Raw genomic sequence first — 22268 nt, forward strand, 5'->3', positions numbered from 1 at the left:
TTCTTCTGAATTTTTAAAGGAAAGCTTTTCATAGATGGAGTTCATATTATTGATTGCACGATAACCTATCAGATTGTATCCCAATTTTTAATTTTGTGGGTTAAAATTTTGAACATTCCCATTTCATATAAAACATTACCAAACCCATGATGTGTATGTAATGTGCAGGAGGAGAGGGTTCTAAATGCCCCAAAGTAAATGGTTTGACATGCTGTTCAGGCTACCTGTGAATCCACAATGATCAAGTGCAGTTGCTTGCATGAATATTGGCAGATTCATTTCTGGTATCATGGCATCTGTACTTCTGAGTGTTTTCCCTCAAAAAAAAATAAAAAAAAATCAGGATTTCATATCATGATAAAAACCACATTTTATAATTTCTGTTACTTTTACAGTTTGTTGTAGAGATCATTAAAATGTGTATAATAAAAGTGAAATTAAAAAGAGCATGTTATGAGGGGCCTGATCTACTCTAAAAATTACAAACTGGTTTCTATGAAGGAGTTCTTTGTTGCAGGCAGCAGGGGATCAGTCATGAAGTTACTGCTAAGCCAAACGCCTCAGTAATGCCTGAGGGAAAATTTCAGTGGGATTTTTGCCTGTGAAGAGACTTAAGACTAAAGATTGATGCTGGCACAATTTTGTCTTTGTGTGAGAATGATTCCAGTTATGCACCTTTGTTTCCAATGTGCTGTAACTCTTAATACTATGGGAAAACTGACAGCCTTTAAAACTATGTTTGTTTCCTATACTATTCAGTAAAATGACTGCCAAAATACTTATTTTACAGAACATCCCGTTATCTACCCTCCTAAGAAGCACTCAATTCTGTCATTACAATATTGATGCAAAGAAAAGGCATATAAGAGATGCTGTCTGCAGTGAAAAGCACCTGTTTCTGCCTTCCTCATACAAGTAGGTTGCTCGCTATTTATCAATACCATTTCTGTATAAATATTCATTTTGAATGGTGATGAATCACATTCTGCCCTGACTTCATCCCCAAATATGAATTTTGTTCTTAAGGAGGGAGAAGACATGACAAGACACCTCAAAGGTACTTAAAATCAACTAAAGCACTGAATTTTTCTTTGCCAGAAATCGCTATGGTGTGATGACAGAAGTCAACCAGACACTGAAGCTTGAAGATACCCCAAAGATCAATAACAGAAATTTTGATGGAGGTATTGCTGCAATTCTCAATAGTACATATACAGGGACAAATTATAAATACAGGTCAAATACAGGGACAAGATTTTTTTATACCATTATTTCATTAATGATGGATTTGAGGTGCCTAGAACAATTCATAATTTTTAATGAAATGTGATCAATTTAGTCAGGAAAAAGTTTGGGGTAAAAAAAAAACTGACAAGTTTAAAAACACTGTAATTTTCAATAATCTTTGTCTTTTCATTTTAATTTTGAGATTATTCTTTATAATTAAGAAGTTATCGTTTACTTGCAAAGTAATGTTAATCTTATTGGAAATTAGTTTAATGATCCCTTTTTAGCTAACGATAATTTCTTATGGACCGTTTAGCTTCAGCTGCCAAATGTAAACAGTCCATGATTACTATAGATTTGGTTCTGAAACACACTTCTTTGAGATGCAGTTGTTATTCCTAGTCATATCATATTTCTCCTAAGATATAGTCATTAAAAGTTGAAAAAGCAAACTGTGCTAATATAAAAGGTGGTAAGGAATCATCTTCATAAAAATGTAAAAGAATTTATGCAAATAGGTATTGTTATTAATTTTTTTGGTAGAATTACATTTAAATTCCATTCCATTATTTTCAGAAACTGTTCAGCTGTTAAACTTCAACAGTTTTCATATAAAACAAACTACAGAGTTAATAATTATACTGAATGTAGGACAGAAGGTAAAAATTAACATAGCTTCTTAATCATGACATAAAGAATGCAATTTTTTTGGATTGCTAGATGAACTGGAAGAGAAAGGACTTGCACTGGAAAGTATAGATGCCAAATTTCCCAGGCAGGGGGATGCTGTTTTGAAAATCCTTCAGGAACTGCAGAAACTTACAGCCTCCCAGCAGAACCAGCAGAGAGCAAGACTCTTTTACAAATTTGTTTCTGGACTTAGAAGTTTACATAACACCACACTTGGCTCTCTTGTACCAAAGATGATGGAAACTTCAAGGTATGTTACAACAGTTCATTGTGCAAGTACAGCACATGTCAATGCCATAGCAAATCCACTCTAAAGTTGATGATTTGCTGCAAATGGTTTTAAATTAGAGGTTAATTAGATGTAAAGAGATTCCTTCAGAAAGATAAGTATCATCAGAATTATCTAGAGAGAGAAGAATAAGTAAGAGAGAGTAAAACCTGTGGGTTTCACGTTTTTCCATCAGAAATGCTCAGTTGTTAATTGGAACTTGAACGTTAAATATATGAGAACAGTATAAGAATTCAAATAGATCTGAAAGTTCTAGGCTTCTATGAAGAACTAATAATTGTTTTGATCATTCCCCCATCAAATCTTCCCAACTTATTGGAGAAGCTGAACTATAAATTAGAGTCCAACACAGCCCAGTATAGCATTTTTCTCCCCACCACCATCCCAAGCGTGTATGCCAGACACAATCCTGTGGATATGTTGTTATAGCCAAATATCTTTCATGCAGTTTTGCTCAAAGACAATGACTGCAATTCCAAACCCCAGAGTCTGACTTGTAGCAAAGAACGTAGTTTTGAAAGTGAGATTTCTGGAGACATGGAAGGGCAGAATTCTTTGGTCTGACTCCGCCCTCCGCTCCCCACCCTTACTCTTCTGTCCTAGCTGGACTTGAGTCAATTTACACATACTTTATGTCCTCAGTCTGTAGAGGGACTAGAGCCTCAGTCTGGTTCAATATATTATATTATAATACTTAAACTTGTGGGAAAGTCTGTTGTGGACAAAAAAAAAAGTCTGTATAATGATAGTACTGTTAATACTTTCTGTTGTTCATAGCTAATAATGGTATTGGCATAACTTGTAAAACTATGAAGTTTCTTTTTGATAAACAATTGTGTGATTTGCTTCCAGTCATGCATAACCGTATGTCATTCACATTACAACACCCTAATAAAGCTGTGAAATGTTTATTTCAAACATGAAACATGCAGCAATAACTGCAAACAGGGAATTAAATAATCAAAGTAATCTCTTTTCCTTTCAGTTCCATCACAGTTCAGGCCCTGACTCAGTGTGGAACTCCAGAGTGCTACAGTGCAATCCTTCAAACACTGAGAAGTGGAAACGTGAATCCACTTGTGGTAGACCTGGTCACATATACCCTGGGACTATTGCCTTCTCCAACTCCAAAAAGAATACGGGAAATTCTTAACATGGCCCAGTATCAGCCAAGTAGAGCTTCTTTTTATGGCTTGAGTCATTCTGTTACTAAGTAAGTAATAATAGCAGGTAATTGTACAAAATAACCTCAAGAAAACATTACAATGCTTAGAGTAAACCCTAAGAGTAGTCAGGTTTTGAGGATTTTTTGTTATGAATTTGTTCTTTGTGAATAAAAAATATACATTTCCCATTTTCTCCTTTTGTTTCTAATGTGTTTCTTTGTTTCTTTAGGTTCTACAATGAAAAGATGATTGTGACCGAGGAAATAACAGATGTTGCAGACTTCATGGTATCACTGCTTGGCACTGATTGTTCTGGGGAAGATGAACTCACATACCTCACACTTCGGGTATTTTTATTTCTTTCTTTTCTTATGCAGGCTATTATTTTAAATTGTAGTCCATATATTGCTCTGCTTCTCTTGATGGAGAAAAATATTTATCATCTTTGTGTGTTTTCATCACTGACAGGCTATTGGAAACATGGGTGCAGTAATGGAGAAAGCTAAACCCAACCTGAAATCTTTTCTTAAGACGTGTATGAGAAATGAAGCTGCATCACTTTCAGTTCAGAAGGCAGCCATCCAGGCGTTCAGGAAAATGACTATTACGGAAGAGGTAAATTGGGTCACAAGAACCAGCATAAACTGTCTTCAGTTCACGCTGACCGTTCACGGAAGTTATTGAATATGCAAAAACTTTCCCATTATTTCATACTTCTGCTATCTCTCTTTTAGCTGTCTCCAGGTTTTTTAGAACTCCTTTAGTTAACTGAGTTTCTATCCACATATCTGAGAATTTCTTCAAACTTTTGACTTAGTGGGTGTTGCTTCTTTGAATTGCAGTTGCTTTGTGTAGATAGTCTCAGTTTAAATGGGAAATTTGGATCTCTTCCTGTTAAAATGTCTTAAATGGAGTTCTACTTATTTAAAGGTGGTTTTAACTAATTAATTACTCCAGATTTAAATGGATTTAACTAAGAAAAAATCAGGTCCCTATTTTATCCTGGCATTTTCTTGTCATTGTTATTAATAGTGCTCGTTAGATTTATGTTTACATTACAGTGACATTAAAGCACCTCCTGCAGACTGAGTGTCATTATACAGAGCACTTCAGCTTAGTGTGGTGAAACAGTTTCAGTATCGACAAGTTTCCACTTTAAAAGATGTCCTCTTATTTCCAGACAAGGCTTAACAAGCCTGGAAGCCTGGAAACACCTGCAGCTCATGTCCTCAGATTCAGTTTAATTTCAAGCATTTAATTTTTTAAATTATTATTTATTTTCAAACTATATTTTTAATTTTCCTGCACCAGAAGATTTTGATCACCTTCTTTTCCTAAGTGATCTTTTTTCCAAAATTTGAGAATTTGTTTGCAGATTCCGATTCCCAACAATCAAAACTCAGTATTCTGAACAAAAAAGTAACCTGCCAGATATAAGAAAATCGGTTTTAATAAAACCATAATTTCTATGACATTTTCTATCAAAAGAAAATTTATCAAAATACCTTCAATAAAATATTTTTGCTCAGTTATAGAAATAAGGTATAGAAATAGTTACACAGTCCTGAAAAAAATACATGCTGGAAATTATTTCATCCTATATATTCCCAGAAGAGTTTAACAATATCATCTACTAGCCAGCTCATCAGTGCAAACCTTTCTCTATTTATATAGGACCGCTCAGCACTTCTGAAAGCTTTCCAAGAAGGGGACGCACCTACAGACAAACGGCTAGCAGCCTATCTCATACTGATGAAAAATCCTTCCCCAAGTGATCTCGCAAAGATTATAAGAGTCCTCACAAAGGAGAAGAACGAGCAAGTGAAAAGCTTCATTGCCTCACATATTGCCAACATCCTAGACTCTGAAGAAGTAGGGATTGAAGAGTAAGTAAATTTTAGTTATATACTGGTCTCCTAGGAAGAACAAATTTCTGACCATAATTGCAGTGGTAGTTATTTATCAGAGCATTTTCTGCTTGTTTTTTTTTGTTTGCTTGTTTGTTTACTTTGTTTGAGTAAGTACAGCACTGTGTATGGCTTTGTCAGAGCAGTGGCAGCTTACAGTCTTCCATTAAGTCTTATTTTACTGTTAATATGTGCAGAGAGCTAGCCATTTACAATCACCTCAGTTGTATGAATGTCTGCAAGTGACAAACAAAATCCCTCAATTAAGAATAAATGTAGTTTCGGAACTTATACTAATTGCATTTGCATTGCTATCCTCTTTCCTAGTCTAAAAAGCCGAGTTGAAGAAGCTCTGAAAGGAAATCAGCTTCCAACAGCCAAAGATTTCAGAAAATTCTCACAAAATTATCAGATTTCCAAAAGAGTTTCTGTACCTGCACTTGATCCTGTCTCTGCCAAAGTAGAGGGAAATGTGGTATTTGATCCAAACAGCTACGTTCCTAGAGAGACTATGCTAAAAACCACCCTGAATGTGTACGGATTGGGCCCAAGTGATATCTTTGAGGTACAACAATTATCAAAAACTTTTGCTAGTATTCAGCTGTTTTCTCTCTCGTTTCTGTTTGCTTATAACAACTTTCTCTGAATAATGTATTGTTTTTACAAGCTTTGGGAGAAATCTAAAGATCACTGTGCTTACAAGGGAACTTTCATTTGATCTCAATGGGCCATCCATTATGTGATGTCACTTGCCACTGACTGGATGGACGACCCTGTTGGAGTTATTAAAGGCCTCAGCTAGGGTAAAATGAACCCATCTGTAACAAATTGACTTCATGCTAATGAATCATTACTGGCACACTGAAGTACTCCTAGTAGATTTCAAGTGAGATACAGCCTATGTGTAGGTTTTTTGTTAGATCTCACCACAGAGATAAAATTCATTGTAAGACATAGTATTCTGTATCTTCCCTTAAGAATCATAGACTTGTAGTATACATTTTAAATGCATTGTTTCCCAGAAAGTCGGCTTGTCGTAAAGCTCCAAAGAAGTGGGGAAACTGTCTCATTTGTTGTACTGTCCTGTTCATTTCAGCTTGGCTTGGATGGAAAGGGGTTTGAACCAACACTGGAAGCTTTGTTTGGAGAGAAGGGATTTTTCCCAGACACTGCAAGCAAGGCCTTGTACTGGGTTGACGGCAGAGTGCCAGAACCAGTTTCCAAGGCACTTTTTGACTATTTTGGTTATTCCCAGGATGGCAAGCAGGATCAGGTACAGCTTGAAAACATTTTCTGTACAGCACAGCATTCGTATCTTTACACAATAATTACAGCACTTTCCTCTTTATTGTATATAAGCCTTCTCCTCTTCTGGTAAGCTAAAATTGCTTAATGCTATTTAAGAATGGTTTTTTCTTAACTGTATGTGGGAGGGGCCTTTGTCTGGAGACAGATCTGTGAGAAGTGTGTACAGATTAGCTGACATTCACTAAGTAAGTGTTTTAGATATATGGTTTTACAGATTTCTCATTAATCTGTTTTACTACTTTCTGACTGAATTTTCAGGATGTCATGAAAGCAATATTGCTTAACCTTGAAAAATTGATAAAAGAATTGAGCAATAAGGAAGCTCCTGAAGGAAGCGCGTATCTGAGAATCCTGGGAGAAGAACTTGGGTACATGAAACTGAATGATTTCAAATTGCTGGGAAGCATGATTTTAAAGAGCATTAAAACTCTTCAGACTATTCCCGAAATGGTATGTTTCTGATGCACCAATGTGTACTATTAATTTGGGTTTTTTCTACAAGATTTTTTTAAGATCTAGGTTGTGTTTCTTCTTTATGATATAAAGAATGGATATATGATACCAGCCTGAAAATAAAATTATTTAAAATAAAATGTCCAGATTTAGTCTGAAGGACTCTCAGAAACCCATGAAGACTCCTGAATCACCAAGTGGAGTCTTCCTGGAAGATGGGTGAGGGGAAGGAAAAAAAGGGAGGGTTCAGATTTTATTGTATGATTGAGTTATCTATTGGAACAATGCCAAAAATATTAGTGTTGGGCATTATGTTATACTACTAAATTTCTAATTATGCAAATATATATTAATATTAAGCAATAATTTGTTGTGTTAAAAAGAAAATAAGATGTAGTACACTTTAGGAATATTTGGTAAAAGCCTTCTTTCAATGAATTAAAAAATGTTTTGCCGTTGACTTTCAGGAAGCCAGAATGTTACGTGTTATCTAAACCTATTCACCTTTGTATGTGTATGTCAAGGTAGATGATCTGTGTGTATCAAAGCAGGTGGTAAAATCTAGTATTCGTTTAAAGCTGAGATCTTGATAAACACTCTTTAGTATGTTTTTTGAATCTCTTGAAATTAGTTTCTGTACTCTATATTGAATTAATTTTTGGATTATAGAGTTACAATCATTACATGATCAATTCTTGAAGTATGAAATGTATGTATTCCAAAGTGTAGATTTGTTAGTGTTCATTTCCTTGTGTGATTCACAGGTTGCACAAACCATCTCAAAAGGTGTTGACAGGGATTTATTTGTCCACTACATGTTCATGGACAATGAGTTTGAGCTCCCAACTGGAGCAGGTTTGCAACTGAAGTTTGCCTTATCTGGAATAGTGACACCTGGGGCCAAAGTAGCTGTGAAGCTTCATCAAAAAAGTGTAAGTCTCAACAGCTGTCTTTGTCTCCTTTCTAATAATCTACAATCTCATTTAAGGATAAACCTGTAACAGCAGAAGAATTTTAGAGACTACTAAAATACTATTGAAATGAGGAAAATAATACTTACTTCTTAGAGGTCTCAACTTAATTGTGGATGACATTTACATTAAAGCAAGAAGTAATACATATAATAAATTAAATATGGGACATAATAGAATTTATGAAATAAAAGTATTTTTAAAACCCTTTCAAAAATAATCCTTTTAATCCCTGTTTATTTCTCTCTCCCTGCTCTCAAATGAGAATAGTGCAAAATCTGCAGCATGTGAATTTGCTGGTCAAACCAAACAATTAATAAAAAATTTTGATGTGGCTAATTCAAAGTGAAAATATTGTTTTTCAGTTAAAAGAAATATTGAAAATTGAGTTAAATGAAACATGTTTTGATCTGAAAGGAAACATTTTAAAATTGTAACAAAGAGCATGTGACACAAAATTAATTATCTGGTTAAAATAAAATCTAAAAAGAATTAAATGTTTTCATTCTTTTTTCCAGTTTTAATAACTATTTTGCTCTATTTTAGTCAATATTTTGTAAAACTTTATCAACAGTTTCAGTTCACCTGAACTTTTAATTTTCCACCATATATATGATTTAAGTAAAAATAAAAAAAATATATCCTCAAATTTAGTACTGATTGCCTTGTAGTTACCTTTGGAATCTTTTCCAGAATTTTGCATTCTGTCCCTTCTTTCTGTAATGGCCAAACAAAAAGCTTGAAAATAAGCTGTTTTCTGTTTAGAGAAATTCAAATCTTGGATCCATTTCTCTTTTGTCAAATAGTTTACTCATTGTTTTTGAAAATTCCTATTATTCTTTTTACAATGAAAACTGGCTTTTATCTTCATATTTAAAAATACATGGAAGTGGCTCCATGTACAAAATCTTTTTGAAGCATGAGTATTTTTACATTAAAGTAGGTAAGGGTCCTTGGTGTTGTCATCTTGCTGTATTTGTTATATTACAGTTACCACTTATGTGGTCCCTTTACGTATGTGACTTGGGAATCAAATTTTTTGAATAGCGGAATCAATTATATAAAACCTGCCTCTAGATTACTGAGAATATTACATTTGTTTTATAAAACCAACAAGAAGTGTATTGGGAAAATAAATAAGCCTGTTTGTTTTTATTAAATAGATGCAAGCAGAACTCATTGCTAAACCTTCAGTAGCAATTGAGTTTGTAACACACCTGGGAATAAACATGCCTGAATTCGCTAGAAGTGGCGTGGAGATGAATTCCAATATATTCCATGAGTCTGGAATTGAAGCACATGTTAGTATGAAAGCTGGACAACTGAAATTCAGCATTCCTCTTCCAAAGACTCCAACAAAGCTCCTCAGTATCAGGTAATGGGAACTGAATGAGAACTTTCAAGGCTGTTCTTCCTTTCTCTTCCTGCTGTGATGGAATTGAGAGGCCAGGGCAGGCCTGGAGAAATTTTCAGTTCAGAAAAATCCCAGACATTGTAAAACTGGGATAACTTCTTTTGTAAGATAAGCAAATAGCCCAGATAAGTGGCAATTGGGAGTGAAGGCTTACAGATTCTTTAATTTGTCACTATTTTCTGAAATTTTCAATGACTCTTACAATTTCTATTATTTTGTTTTCTTTCACATAAAAATATTATAATAGCAATGCCTAATTTTAAACAGAATTTAAACCAACTACTTACATTAATTTTAGAGAGGGTAAATGGCTCAATATACAGAATTATAATTGTCAATAATAATACTTATTATAATAAGCCACTTGATCATTTAACCACTATATGTTATTTCATTAAGACCCTATCTTAATAAATTATTTTTATTCAGAAAGTAACCTTGTTAATAGGACAATGTCTGAACACCTGTCCTGGGAATAAATGGTTCACTTTTCGGTTTCAGCAATACGCTACATTTAGTGTCTCCAGCCAAAACTGAAGAGATTCCACCTCTGATCGAGAACCGAGAAACCTGGTCTTCTTGCAAGCCTTTCATTGCTGGTCTAAATTTCTGCACCAAATTATTGTACTCTAATGCCAGTGCCACAGAGGCAGCTCCATATTATCCCTTGACTGGAGAATCCAGGTGAGTCGTATCAGCTTTAACTATTTCTATTTTGTGTTAACTAACCTTCCCCCTTAGGGCTTTGTATCTACGCTACCCTCTCACATAAAGCTTACCTTTAAAAATCTTTAAAAACGGATGAACAGGAGCAGCTCACAAAGAGAGCTATTGAGAACTGTGATTTCTCCTGTGTGTGGTCATGGACAAAATAGTTATTTACAAGACATTTGTTTACTCCTTCTTTAGATTTGAAGTTGAAATAGTGTCCACAGGTGAAGTGAAGGAATACTCTGCGAGTGCAAACTATGACCTGCAGAGAGAGGGAAATGACCTGATAGACACCTTAAAATTTGCCGTCCAGGCAGAAGGTAAGAGTCTGAAAAAGCAGTGTGGTTTAGCTCAGTTTTGAACTGTAATTTAATGGGAAAAAAGATTTGTATGAATAAAGCATAATAGTATTCTTTTGCGGTATAAAATAGAATGCCATTTTCGCACCCAAACAGGCCAACTTTTTAACTCACATTTTACTTCATATATGCAATCCCAGTGCAAGGTTTTCATGACCAGAGGCTGATTATTTTATCCCAAAAATGCTTCCCCATGATTTAAATAAGTGTGATGTTGGTGAATGGATGCAATGAAGAGAATTTAATGGGTTCTATATAAGCAAGAGAAAAATACCATTTCTGATGAAATGTGGAAGTAAAGCATACAAATTGAGAAGAACTGAGAATCTGAGGGATGGCAAATTTACATAACAAAAGTAGTGACGAGATTAGTGGATCAGCCTATGGTACGTTTAGAAGATGAAGAGAAAAAAAGTTGACCCAGTTTCTGATTCAGACCCATTAGGGGTTGTGTTAGATCTTCATCTTTCCAGTTGAACCTTTTTTGTTCTCCTTTTAAGAAAAGTCCAAACAGATTCCTTAGTTACAGATAACCAAAGTGCATTATGTTTTCCAGGTGTAAGGCAGCATGAGGCCACATTGACCTTCAGGTACAACAGAGGCAAGAAGATTTTGACCAGTGATGTCCACATCCCAGATATTGATGTTGACTTTGGTACAAACTTCAGAATGACTGATGAATCCATTTCTGGGAAGAAAGCATATACCTTCATCTTAGACTTTAACAACAAGAAGATTTCTGAAGTTACTCTTACTGGCCAGATAAGGTAACTCAGAAAACCACTTAGACTTTTACAGATACCTTTGAATAAGATAGCTGAAAGTTTTATTGAAGGTAGAAAATTTTGGGAAATTTTATCCCCTTTTGGAGAAATTGCTTATATAGAGAGACATATAAACTTGTCATTCAAACCCTCTTTAAAAACCCTTGAAGTATATTACTTGTAATCCATCACATGAAATAACTACATCTAATACACCAACTGATCTTTGATACTATATGTATATGTCTAATTAGTATTACAAGTACTGTGAGAGAGTTATTCCATGTTTGCACACACATGACTACAAGAATGACATTATACTTGTTATTGCAGGTGTGATAATCCAAGGATATAAACAAGGCAAGGTTTGTTCAGAGAGGTATTATCTTTTAGTGGATATGTTCAGCTCTAAAAAAACGTCATTACATCTCCCCATGGAGAAATCTCATGGCACTCAATAAGCAACAAAACCAAAAATAACTGAGAGCTTCCTGTAAAAATTCCCACGCTTCATGATGAGAATATTTCCGGGAACATCTACAGGGGAGCTAACAAAAATGTTCAGCCTGCCAGGGTTTCTAAAATTGTCTGCCTCACAAGCCCGTAGTGAAATGGGCTGATCACATTCTTTAATAAACCTCAATCTTCCATGGAATTCTGTGATCTTGATGGTGCCCCGGGGAGTCTTTGTCTTTGCTGTTCATGCAGAATTGCCTCTGATATCAGTGGGAGCTTTGGACAGATGTCAGGGACCTCAATTCCCTTTCATTTGTACTAACATAATATTGGAAGTTTGCTCAAGTCAACAAAGTTACAGAGATATAAAATAAATGTGAATAAAGGAAAACAAAGCCCAGTAGCATAATATATTTTTCAAGTGTTTTGCTTCTGTGTGATTCATCGCCACAGTCTGTATCCTTTAGTAAAGAATTCAGCTTGAGTAAGGAGTTCAGAATTTGGTTCAGGTACAACTTTACCAAGACAGGTACATATTTTCATCCATTTCAGTATTACAGAATTAATACAGAATTATTATTGTGTGTATTTGCACAGTGGCATTATAATAATTTACCATAGATTTCCCAAAGTAACTAGCAGAAGCTGAAAAAAATCACTGAGTTGGAACAGAGTTTACAAGTTGGGTTCAGCCTATTTTTTTCATATCTCCTATTATGCCTTTACTGTAGATTTGTATGCTGAAATTGCTCCTGAAACATAAGTGAAAAATTAGAGTGAAGTGGTTTATATTCACATTTACTTTTTGCTTTCACAGATATGCTGGAATGGAAGAGGCAATGTTAAGAGGAATCATTTCTATTCCTCGCCTGCAAACTGAACTTAGAACTGAAGCATTGGTTAATTACTCACCAACCAAAGGATATCTTCAGATGAGCTCATCCGCAACAACTCATGGAAACTCAGTTTCAGAAAGAGTTCTTCTCAGATATGGTAGGGTCAAAAATGTGATCCATGTGTACAACCTATAAATATAAATATCTTGTTACATTATTTTATAGTATAGGCCTAAATAGGATATTACTAATTTTACCCTTTTAAATTCATGATTTTCAGATGCTGAGAAATTTGAGCTAGAATGGAATTCAGGTGTCAGTGCTGCTGTGAAACAAATGTCTTCTGGCTTCCCAGTTGACCTTTCAGACTACCCAAAAACTTTACAGAAGCATGCCAATGAACTGCTGGATCGGAAAGTGGCTCATACAGACATGACACTGCGACATATTGTGTCACAATTTATTGTGGTAGGTTTCGACTTATAGTAGATATTACAGCTTGACCACGTAGCCCTGGTGAATTCTTGCCTCCCCCATGGAAACCAAAATGGGAACTACTTGTAAAAGTGCTCATCAGATTGAATGTGTATTTCCAACTTTGATCGAACCAGTCACTTTATCAGATGCCTAAGGCTCAATACATGGGTAGCTACAATGGCTTTCAGATAACTTACTGGGAAGTCCTAAAACTTGTTATTTACTTTGAAAAACTTGTCTCCACATTGCAGGCAACCAACACCTGGCTGCAAAAGGCATCAAAAGATGTCCCCTATGCCCAGATTGTGCAAAACAAACTAAGTGGACTGCAGGAACTGAATATTCAGAAAATTAACCTGCCTGTTATCACTATTCCTGAAGAACTTTTCCTGAAAAGGTAGGGAGAGAAATTAGGATTGTCACACAGGAAACTGAAAAGATATATTTGTTCATATTTTTGTGTTATTTTATTTTACTTTCTTTTACAAAACAGTGTGGAAGTGCTGTAAAAATTAGCATAAATTGGAATCATAACTAAGAACTGTAAGACCAGAGAGTTGAAATTATAGGAGGAAATGATGCATGTCTCTAATACAGCTTTGACTCTATAGCAGTCACTCCTGCAATGTATGGATACACTCTGAAGTGTTGTATAGTGATGAGAACTGAACAAAAATACGGTATTGAACAATATTTACTCTGAGCCACAGAACTAATGAAACCAGGTTTATCACAGATTTGTGTCCTGCATCCTGACAGACTTTTTGTCTTTGGCCATAACCCTAATTATCTCTACTTTTTTCTGTGCAGTCCTACTGGACAGCTCTTCCCATTACCCTATGCATACTGGTTAACCTCCACCAATACAGTACCCTGACCCATGTGTCACTTGCTCAGAGGCAACACATGCCATGGTTGTACACATGTGGACTGGATGCTTGCAGCAGTTTTGGCCCATCTTGCCACCTAATAGAGAGTTTCACAGAACTTGCATGAATGTGGTTACCCTTGAGGCTTTTACCTTTCTGTCACATTTGATAGAAATCATCCAATATGTTAAAGACTTCTGAAAAGTAGGGTTTGACAAACAAAAAGAGAGACTGGAAGGCACATAACTTGTATATTTCTTCTGTTTCTAGAATATTAAAATATAAGTCAGCCAGAGTGGATCGAGACTTTAAAATGCTCACGCACCTGCCAGGATTTGCTGTCATTACAGTTCCTAGCAAATATTGTTCTTGCCAATTAGTGTTCATATCACATTGCTGCTCTGCCTATGCAAAATGATTCAAGGAACAGTGTTGCTTGGTAGTATCTTCAGAATACACCCACAGCTACCACTGTGATAAACAGAAACATGTCTGTATAGTTTTCCCATGAGATAGGGAAATACTGATGGGTGAAGTAAATGTAGAGGACAACAGAAGCTAGTATAAGATTGGATTACAAAAGAGATGGAGAACAGTCCTGCATTTTATCTGTCTTAGCGCTGTTTTTCCATGTACTGTCTTTCACTGTGGTGATATGAAACTGTATGTTAATGACATACATCTCCATTGCTTCCATTGTGTTCCTAATCAAAGTATAAGCAAGGAAGAACATGGTTTTTCTCCTATGTTATCAGCAGTGCACATTAGAATAATAATTATAGGAATTCCTATTGCTCTGTGATGATGCTTTTTTAAGAATTTGATGTAAAAGAACAGATTGTTTAAATGTTTCCTTAATTTTCATCTTCGGATTTAGCTGTAAGTGTAGAAAGAAGATTTTGTTATGACCAGTTAGGCAAACAAGAAAAGTGTGTTTGCCAGCTTATTGTTCATGCACAAATTAAGGCAGAGTTTCCTCCTGTTTTGCCTTTTCATAATTACACTTTTTCTCCACAAACTTTTCAGCTGATGATCCATTTTTTCCAATCCTAGTTCCTGGTCAAATGTTTAGATTTGTATTTATTTTTACTCAGAATACAATAAATGCTGAATATTTGAATGAAACTTTTTAAATGCTTATAATCAGAAAGATAAATTCTTGATAATTTAGGGTCCTATAACTTCTAATGCTAATGAGAATTTTCATTAATTTTGATAAGAATATATCACTTTTTTTAAGAAGAATATAATTGCCTTTTTCTGGTACTCGGCATGACACATTGCACAAGTGGTTTTGGAGGAATTATTTTTTCCTATATGTCGGCTATTTTCATTCAGATTCCTTCTTTTTGAGGATCATTTTCATGCCAATACATCTTTTCATGAATGTTTATAAAGCAAAGTTGTATTCTCAGAGTAGAAAATCCAATGCAAGATTCATAACAGTTGCATATTTAGCCCCTTGAATGACACATTCCACCGGCTAACTAAAATTAGTTAAGCTCTGAACAAGGACTCAGGAACCTTTGAATTCCAATGCAAGGTTTCTGGACTACTTGACCTATCAGTCTCCCTGATTGTGAAAAAAGGCAAAAAAACATAGACAGAATTCACTGATATTGGAAGTGCTTCCAGTAAATTCTGATAGATGAATGCTTCAAAAATGCTGGTAAAAATAGTTGATCATTACATTTCTCTCTAAACCTAAAGTCAAAACATGGAAATAAGCATGTAAGTGAGCTCAGTATCATGGGAATAGTAGGAATAATGGAAATTTCTGAATATGCATCATGGACTTACAGGTTATAATAGAGTCACTTTTATTTTCTAGTGAAGGCCGGATTAGATACAGCTGGAATAAAAACAGTTTTCTAATTAATATCCCGTTGCCATTTGGTGGAAGATCATCCCATGAGATAAGGGTGCCACAGACTGTTAAAACACCTCCTCTGGTAATGGAGTCAATGGGAATAAGTGTGCCGTCTCAGGAATACAGAATCCCAACATTTACTGTTCCAGAATCCTACCCTGTTCGTGTGCCTTTACTTGGCACTTTAGAGCTCTCTGCTAACGTGTACAGCAACTATTACAACTGGACAGCAGCGTACACTTTGGCTAACAGCACCACAGAAAAAGCCTCCAGCGTAAGAACTACTTATACCACGAATGCTGATTCAGTTTTTGAGCTGCTTTCCTACAGTGTGAAAGGTAAGAATGTGTGCTAATACTGCAATGTTGGCAAAACTATTTTAATGACTATTTTCCATGTATCAAGTATAGCACATTCATTTTCTTGTTGCTTATTTAAAGAAAGGTGTTGTATAATCTCAAATCACTTTCCCTTTGTTTTTAAAGTTATTATGTGAATCTGTTTATTCAGGTACTAAAGGTGAAGTCAGATGAATTTAATAAAAATTTTAAGGTCCATATTTTCCTAGATATTCCCTACTGAAGAAAAAGTCCTTCAAAACTGAAGGCATGATTTTATATACATTTGTGTATCTGACAAGTCAAGTGTTTTCAAAATCAAGTATTCAGGTGTATGTGTAGGTATGACAACAATTTATCTCTTGCTATATTTTTATATATATATATACACACACATATATATATACACACGCATATATATATATAAAGTTTTTATCATTTATATATGTCCAGATACTGCCATGACGACGTAGCAGTTAGCCTGGACTTAGACTGTATAGGTCTTAAAACTAGTATTTTTAAGTTAGTTCCTTTCAAATTGCAGTTTGAGTTCTCAAATTGCAAAAGGAAAAGCTAACTTCAGTTTTTCTAAACTCCCCACTATAAATGGAGTATGATAAAGAAAACATTAAAAATTGGGAATGTTAGATATGGGTTATTCTTGAGAGTCCATCTTCTCAATTTAAGTTTAAATAATGACATAACTTCTTGTCTTTCACATAATTATATTTAGTAGAGTAGTGTAGAGATTTAATTTATTCATAGTTCAAAACTAAGCACCAAAATCAAAATAATAACAATTTCTATAGAAATATTTAGGATTTACCACAACATTTTGTTCTTTAAAGAAAAATGGTATAATAACAGTAATCGCAATTCAAGCAGTAACATAAAAGCTTAGTGGCACCAGACAAAGTCTTAAAGACAAGAAGATATAAATTACACCATTATCTTTTGTCTCCTTTTTCCTATTTCAGGTTCTGGAGAAGCATCATATAGTAGAAATGGATTCACCTTTGCATATGAAAATCACCTGAAGCACAGGCTCTTAACATCAGCATTTAAGTTGGCTAGGACAAAGAGTTATGAACCTGGTCCAGTTGCAAACTACACCATATCACTTATGGCATCCAGTACTCTGGGTCCTCAGCTTTCATTTTCTGGTGATATTGTTTCTGAAAAGACAAATAATGTGAATATCAATAATGTCAAGATGGAAGGGCAGCTGGAAGTGGCTTCTGTCTTTGCAAGAAGCATTTACACTTTGTCGACCTCATACAATGAAAAGAGACGGGTCTTAGAAGGAAAATCAAATCTGAAGTTGGATTCGTCTTACCTTCAGGCTACCAATCAGATATCTGGCAGATACAGTGATGGTTTATTTTCCATTACTTCAGTTTCTGATGTACAAAGCGGACTATTAAAGAACACAGCTTCAATGAAGTATGAAAACAGCCAGCTGAAAATGACATCTGAAACAAATGGGAGGTATCAACACATTGCAGGTGTCAATAAGCTTGAATTAATTTTGTCAAAGAAGATGGCAGCACTTCGATCCGAATACCAAGCCACTTACAGGCAAACCCAGTATTATGCCTTATTTGCAGGTTCTGTCAATTCCCAGGACCTTGTTTTCAACACTGATATCTCTATGACCGATCAAAGGAATCGAGCTGCACATAAGTCATCACTCAATATAAATCAGTATGGTCTAGCCAGCAGCGCAACCACAAGTGTGCAGTTTAGTCCATTGACAATGCAGAGTGAAATGAATGCCAAACTGGATACTGCTGGAGGCTCCATGTCACTATCCTCTTCTGGGCGCTATGGTAAAAACAATGCAAAATTCAATCTAGGTGGAAGAGTGAGCCTAACAGAAGTGACCCTGGGAAGTGAATATCAGAGTACAGTTCTGGGTATGGACAACAAACATGTTTTCAACTTCAGAGTTAATAGAGAAGGACTAAAGTTTTCAAATAATTTGCAAGGGTCATTCAAAGAGATTAAGTTGGAGTACACAAATGACTTGAATATTCCTGGCTTATCCTTAACGTTTGCTTCAAAGTTAGACAACAGCTTCAGCTTTGACAAGTTCCACAAGCATGTTTTTGACCTACAACTGCAGCCTACCTCACTTACAGCTAAACTAAGCAATAATGTTAAGTACACTAAAACAGAAGTTTCCAACAAAGCAGAACTGCTTCTTGAGCTTCTGAGGCTGAACTTGGGTGGCAACGTCAGAGCAGCCTATGGAGCAGATGAAATAAGGCATACCTACACTATCACATATGCTGATCTAGCTGCAAACTTGAAAACAGATACAGTCGCAAATGTTCAAGGTGCTGCAGTGAGCCACAGAGTTAATCTGAATGTGGCAGGACTTGCTTCCTCAGTTACTATGAACACAAACTATGATTCCAAATCTCTCCGTTTCAGCAATGCTGTGCGTTCCACTATGGCCCCATTTGCCATCACTGCTGATATACATACCAACGGTAACGGAAAGCTGATGGCCATGGGTGAACACACGGGAGATCTCTACAGCAAGTTCCTGTTTAAAGCAGAACCTCTTGCTTTCACTTTCTCCCATGATTACAGAGGATCTTCTAGTCATAGCTTGAAGTCTAGAGGAAGATATACTACCCTGCTAGATAACAAAGTTCATATGCTTTTTACTCCATCAGAGCAGTCAAGTGCTTGGAAACTGAAAAGTCAGCTAAACAATAACGTATATTCACAAGATCTCAGTGCTTACAATGATGCAGAAAAGACCGGTGTGGAACTTAGTGGAAGTGCTTCAGCAGATCTCTCTGTAATGGATGCACCATTCATACTACCATTCACATCTGAGGAAGTCAATTTAATTGATGTATTGGGCCTCAGGGGCAGGGTGTCAGAGCCTCAAGAATTCAGCATCTCTGGCTTTGTGAAGTATGACAAAAATAAAGATATGCATGTTATTAACCTGCCATTCTTGGAACATTTGCCAGTTTACTTTGAACAAATCAGAGGCACCATTCTCTCCACACTGCAGGCCATACAAAATTACCTGAAGAACATTAACATAGAACAACATATGAGAAAATACAAGGCAACTCTGGATAAACTCCCACAGCACATTAATGATTACATGGACAAATTAGATATGAAAGGCAGAGTTAGCAGCATGAAAAATAATCTGGTTGCTTTCACAAAGGACTACAGAATAACATCAGATGATCTTGAAATTATGTTGGAAAAAGCCATGGACAATCTTCAAGAAATACTGTCTGCGCTGCGGGTCTATCTGGTACAAGTTGAGCAATACATCAAAGATCATTATGGGCAGTATGACATTAAAGCACTTATTGCACAGCTTCTTGACCAAATAGTTGAAACAATTACAGCTCTAGATAACAAATATAAGATAAGAATTACTGTAGTTGATACTATTGAAAAATTGCAATTTTTTTTTCACGATTATCCTAGACAAATTGGAAGCAGCACTTTGGCTTGGATTAAAAATGTGGACAGTGAGTACAGGATTACAGCTAGGATATGGGAAAACCTAGAACAACTCAAGATTCAGATTCAGAATATTGATGTCAGACGCATTGCAGAAAATTTGAAACAGCAGATGAATATGTTTGATGCTAAAGAAGTTTTAGAAAAATTGAAGCGTTCATTACCAATTGAAAAAATCAGTGAAGTTCTTGAACAAATCAAAGACTTTATTCTAAATTGGATGGAGGAATATGAAGTGTCTGAGAAGATCAGTGCTTTCCGAGGTCATATGCACAAACTGATTGTAAAATATGAAATTGATAAGCAGGTATATTTTTTAATGGACAGAATGGTAGAACTGCTTAACCAGTACAGAATAAAAGAAACTGTCCAGAAACTGACTGTTTACCTCAAAAATATTGATCTGAACTCATGCTTTGATAAAATTGTTGCTTTTATTGATGATGCTGTCAAGAAAGTGCAAAACTTTGATTATGAAATGATGGTAAAGGAAGTCAACAAGTTCCTTGACATGGTTATTAAAAAGCTCAAGTCTTTTGACTATAACCAGTTTGTTGATGACACTAATAACAAAATCCGAGAAGTGACCCAGAAAATAAATGAGGAACTCAGAAATCTAGAACTTCCACAGAAAGCAGAAGCACTGAAACAGTATCTCAGAGATTTTAGAGCTGTGATTTCAAAATACATGGAACAACTAAGGGACACTAAGCTTGCTGCAATAATTAACTGGTTCAGGGAGCTCATAAACTCAACAACATTTGCAAATCTGAAAGCCAAGGTAAATGAACATCTGGAAGACCTACGAGAGAGGATTTCTGAAATGGATATTTCCCAGGAATTCCAGTGGTATCTTCAGAAGATAAGCCAATTTTACAATTCTGTTGTCATATACATTTCTGACCAGTGGAACATAGCTTTTAAGAAAATCGTTGCTTTGGCTGAAGAGTATGATCTCAAAAATTGGGCCGAAAATTTAAATCAGTTTGTTGAAACAGGATTTAAAGTCCCTGAAATCAGAGCTCTTATAGTCACTATACCTGCCTTTGAGGTTAGTCTCCGAAGTCTTCGGGAAGCAACATTTCGAACACCAGACTTCATTGTTCCACTGACTGATCTGCATATCCCCTCCTATGAGATAAATATTAAGAGACTAAAGGACATGAAAATCCCAATGAAATTTACTACCCCAGAATTTAAAGTTCTAAATACCTTTGAAGTGCCTTCCTTTACAATTGACTTGAATGAAATTAAACTTCAGATTGTGAGAACAATAGACAAACTCATGTCTGGTGAATATCAGCTGCCAGCGATTGATTTGTATTTTAAGGATCTGAAAATGAGAGATATGCCCTTTTCTGACATTTCTTTCCCAGAAATACAAATGCCTCATTTTCAAATACCAGAATTAGTGGTTCCAAAGCTAAATCTAAATGAGCTCCAGATTCCTAACATGAAGATACCAGAGTTCCAGCTTCCACGTATCCCACATACCGTGACAGTCCCAACATTTGGCAAATTGTCTGGTGCTTTCAGAGTCACCTCTCCATTCTTTACATTGTCTACACAAGCTGAGGTTCATAATACTACAACATCTGCAAACAGTCCAGAATTGGTGACCTCTCTTTCAGCCCAAACAACGTCCACATTAGACTTCCTAGTTTTTAGTGTTATTGCAGATTCACGTCTCTTGGCCCCTGAGATGAAGCAGCTGAACCTTAAAAATTCCGTGAAGGTCAACCACAGGTTCCTTAAAGTTGATCACACCAATGAAGTGGTATTTTCAGGGACTTCGGTAGAAGGTGAAGCTGAAACTAGAGCAAACTTATATACCATGAAAAATTCAATAGCACTACAGAATAATTTAATGATCAAGCTGCAAAGAAAAATTTGGATGCAGAGTGGAACGGCATATTCCCACAGACTGAATATTGCACAAGCTGATTTCTCCAGCCAGGCTGATCTGGTCAGTAATATGACAACAGAAGTAGAAGCAGGACACATATCATTTACCTCTATTGGTAAAGGAAACTGGAAATGGGCATCTCCTAGTTTCTCCGATGAAGGCACTCATGATTCACATGCCACTTTCAGGGTTGAGGGCCCCATTATTACATTCTCTGCCAACAACAGGATAAATGATAGGTACCTGAAAGTCAACCAAGCTATGAGATATGAATGTGGTTTCCTAAACTATGCAACACTTCAGATTCAGTCTGAAATTGAGGCACAGCGTGTGGGACGTAGCGTTCTGAATGTAAGAGGCACAGGACAGCTTGGAGGAATGAAAGTAGAATTAACAGGCTCTCACAATGCTCGGCTCAATGGACGGATTACTGGAACTGTAAATAATGAGGTTTCCTTCTTGGCACAGCCTTTTGAAATTCGTCTATTAACAAACAATGATGGAAATGTGAAAATCAGCTTCCCAATGAAACTGACCGGCAAAATTGACTTCCTGAATAATTATGGTTTTGCACTCAGTTCCAAGCAGGTCAGCTGGCAAGCTACTGGAAGGTTCAATCAGTACAGATATGCCCATAATATATCTGCTGGCAACAATGATGACAGAATTGAAGCTCATGTCGAAATGAATGGAGATGCCAACTTGGACTTCCTAAATATTCCTCTAACCATTCCTCAGCTTCAGGTTCCCTAC

General features: G+C 35.8%; 1 protein-coding gene across 1 annotated transcript in view; it reads left to right on the forward strand.

The window, feature by feature from the left end:
* The window catches only part of APOB (apolipoprotein B), a 37041-nt gene that overhangs the window by 7191 nt on the left and 7582 nt on the right, over positions 1–22268 (forward strand). Inside the window, exons 7-26 of the mRNA XM_010086562.1 lie at positions 791–915; positions 1099–1184; positions 1948–2167; positions 3192–3419; positions 3602–3719; positions 3841–3987; positions 5047–5258; positions 5607–5844; positions 6376–6552; positions 6846–7037; positions 7805–7972; positions 9175–9386; positions 9927–10109; positions 10335–10456; positions 11052–11262; positions 12533–12708; positions 12832–13019; positions 13280–13425; positions 15729–16105; positions 17083–22268. The exon at positions 17083–22268 is cut by the window's right edge and continues 2383 nt beyond it. Coding sequence (XP_010084864.1) covers positions 791–915; positions 1099–1184; positions 1948–2167; positions 3192–3419; positions 3602–3719; positions 3841–3987; positions 5047–5258; positions 5607–5844; positions 6376–6552; positions 6846–7037; positions 7805–7972; positions 9175–9386; positions 9927–10109; positions 10335–10456; positions 11052–11262; positions 12533–12708; positions 12832–13019; positions 13280–13425; positions 15729–16105; positions 17083–22268 — 8712 coding nt within the window. The remainder of the gene's footprint in view (positions 1–790; positions 916–1098; positions 1185–1947; positions 2168–3191; positions 3420–3601; positions 3720–3840; positions 3988–5046; positions 5259–5606; positions 5845–6375; positions 6553–6845; positions 7038–7804; positions 7973–9174; positions 9387–9926; positions 10110–10334; positions 10457–11051; positions 11263–12532; positions 12709–12831; positions 13020–13279; positions 13426–15728; positions 16106–17082) is intronic.

Source organism: Pterocles gutturalis, unplaced genomic scaffold (genome assembly GCF_000699245.1).
Source record: "Pterocles gutturalis isolate BGI_N339 unplaced genomic scaffold, ASM69924v1 scaffold9971, whole genome shotgun sequence".
Taxonomy (NCBI): Eukaryota; Metazoa; Chordata; class Aves; order Pterocliformes; family Pteroclidae; genus Pterocles; species Pterocles gutturalis.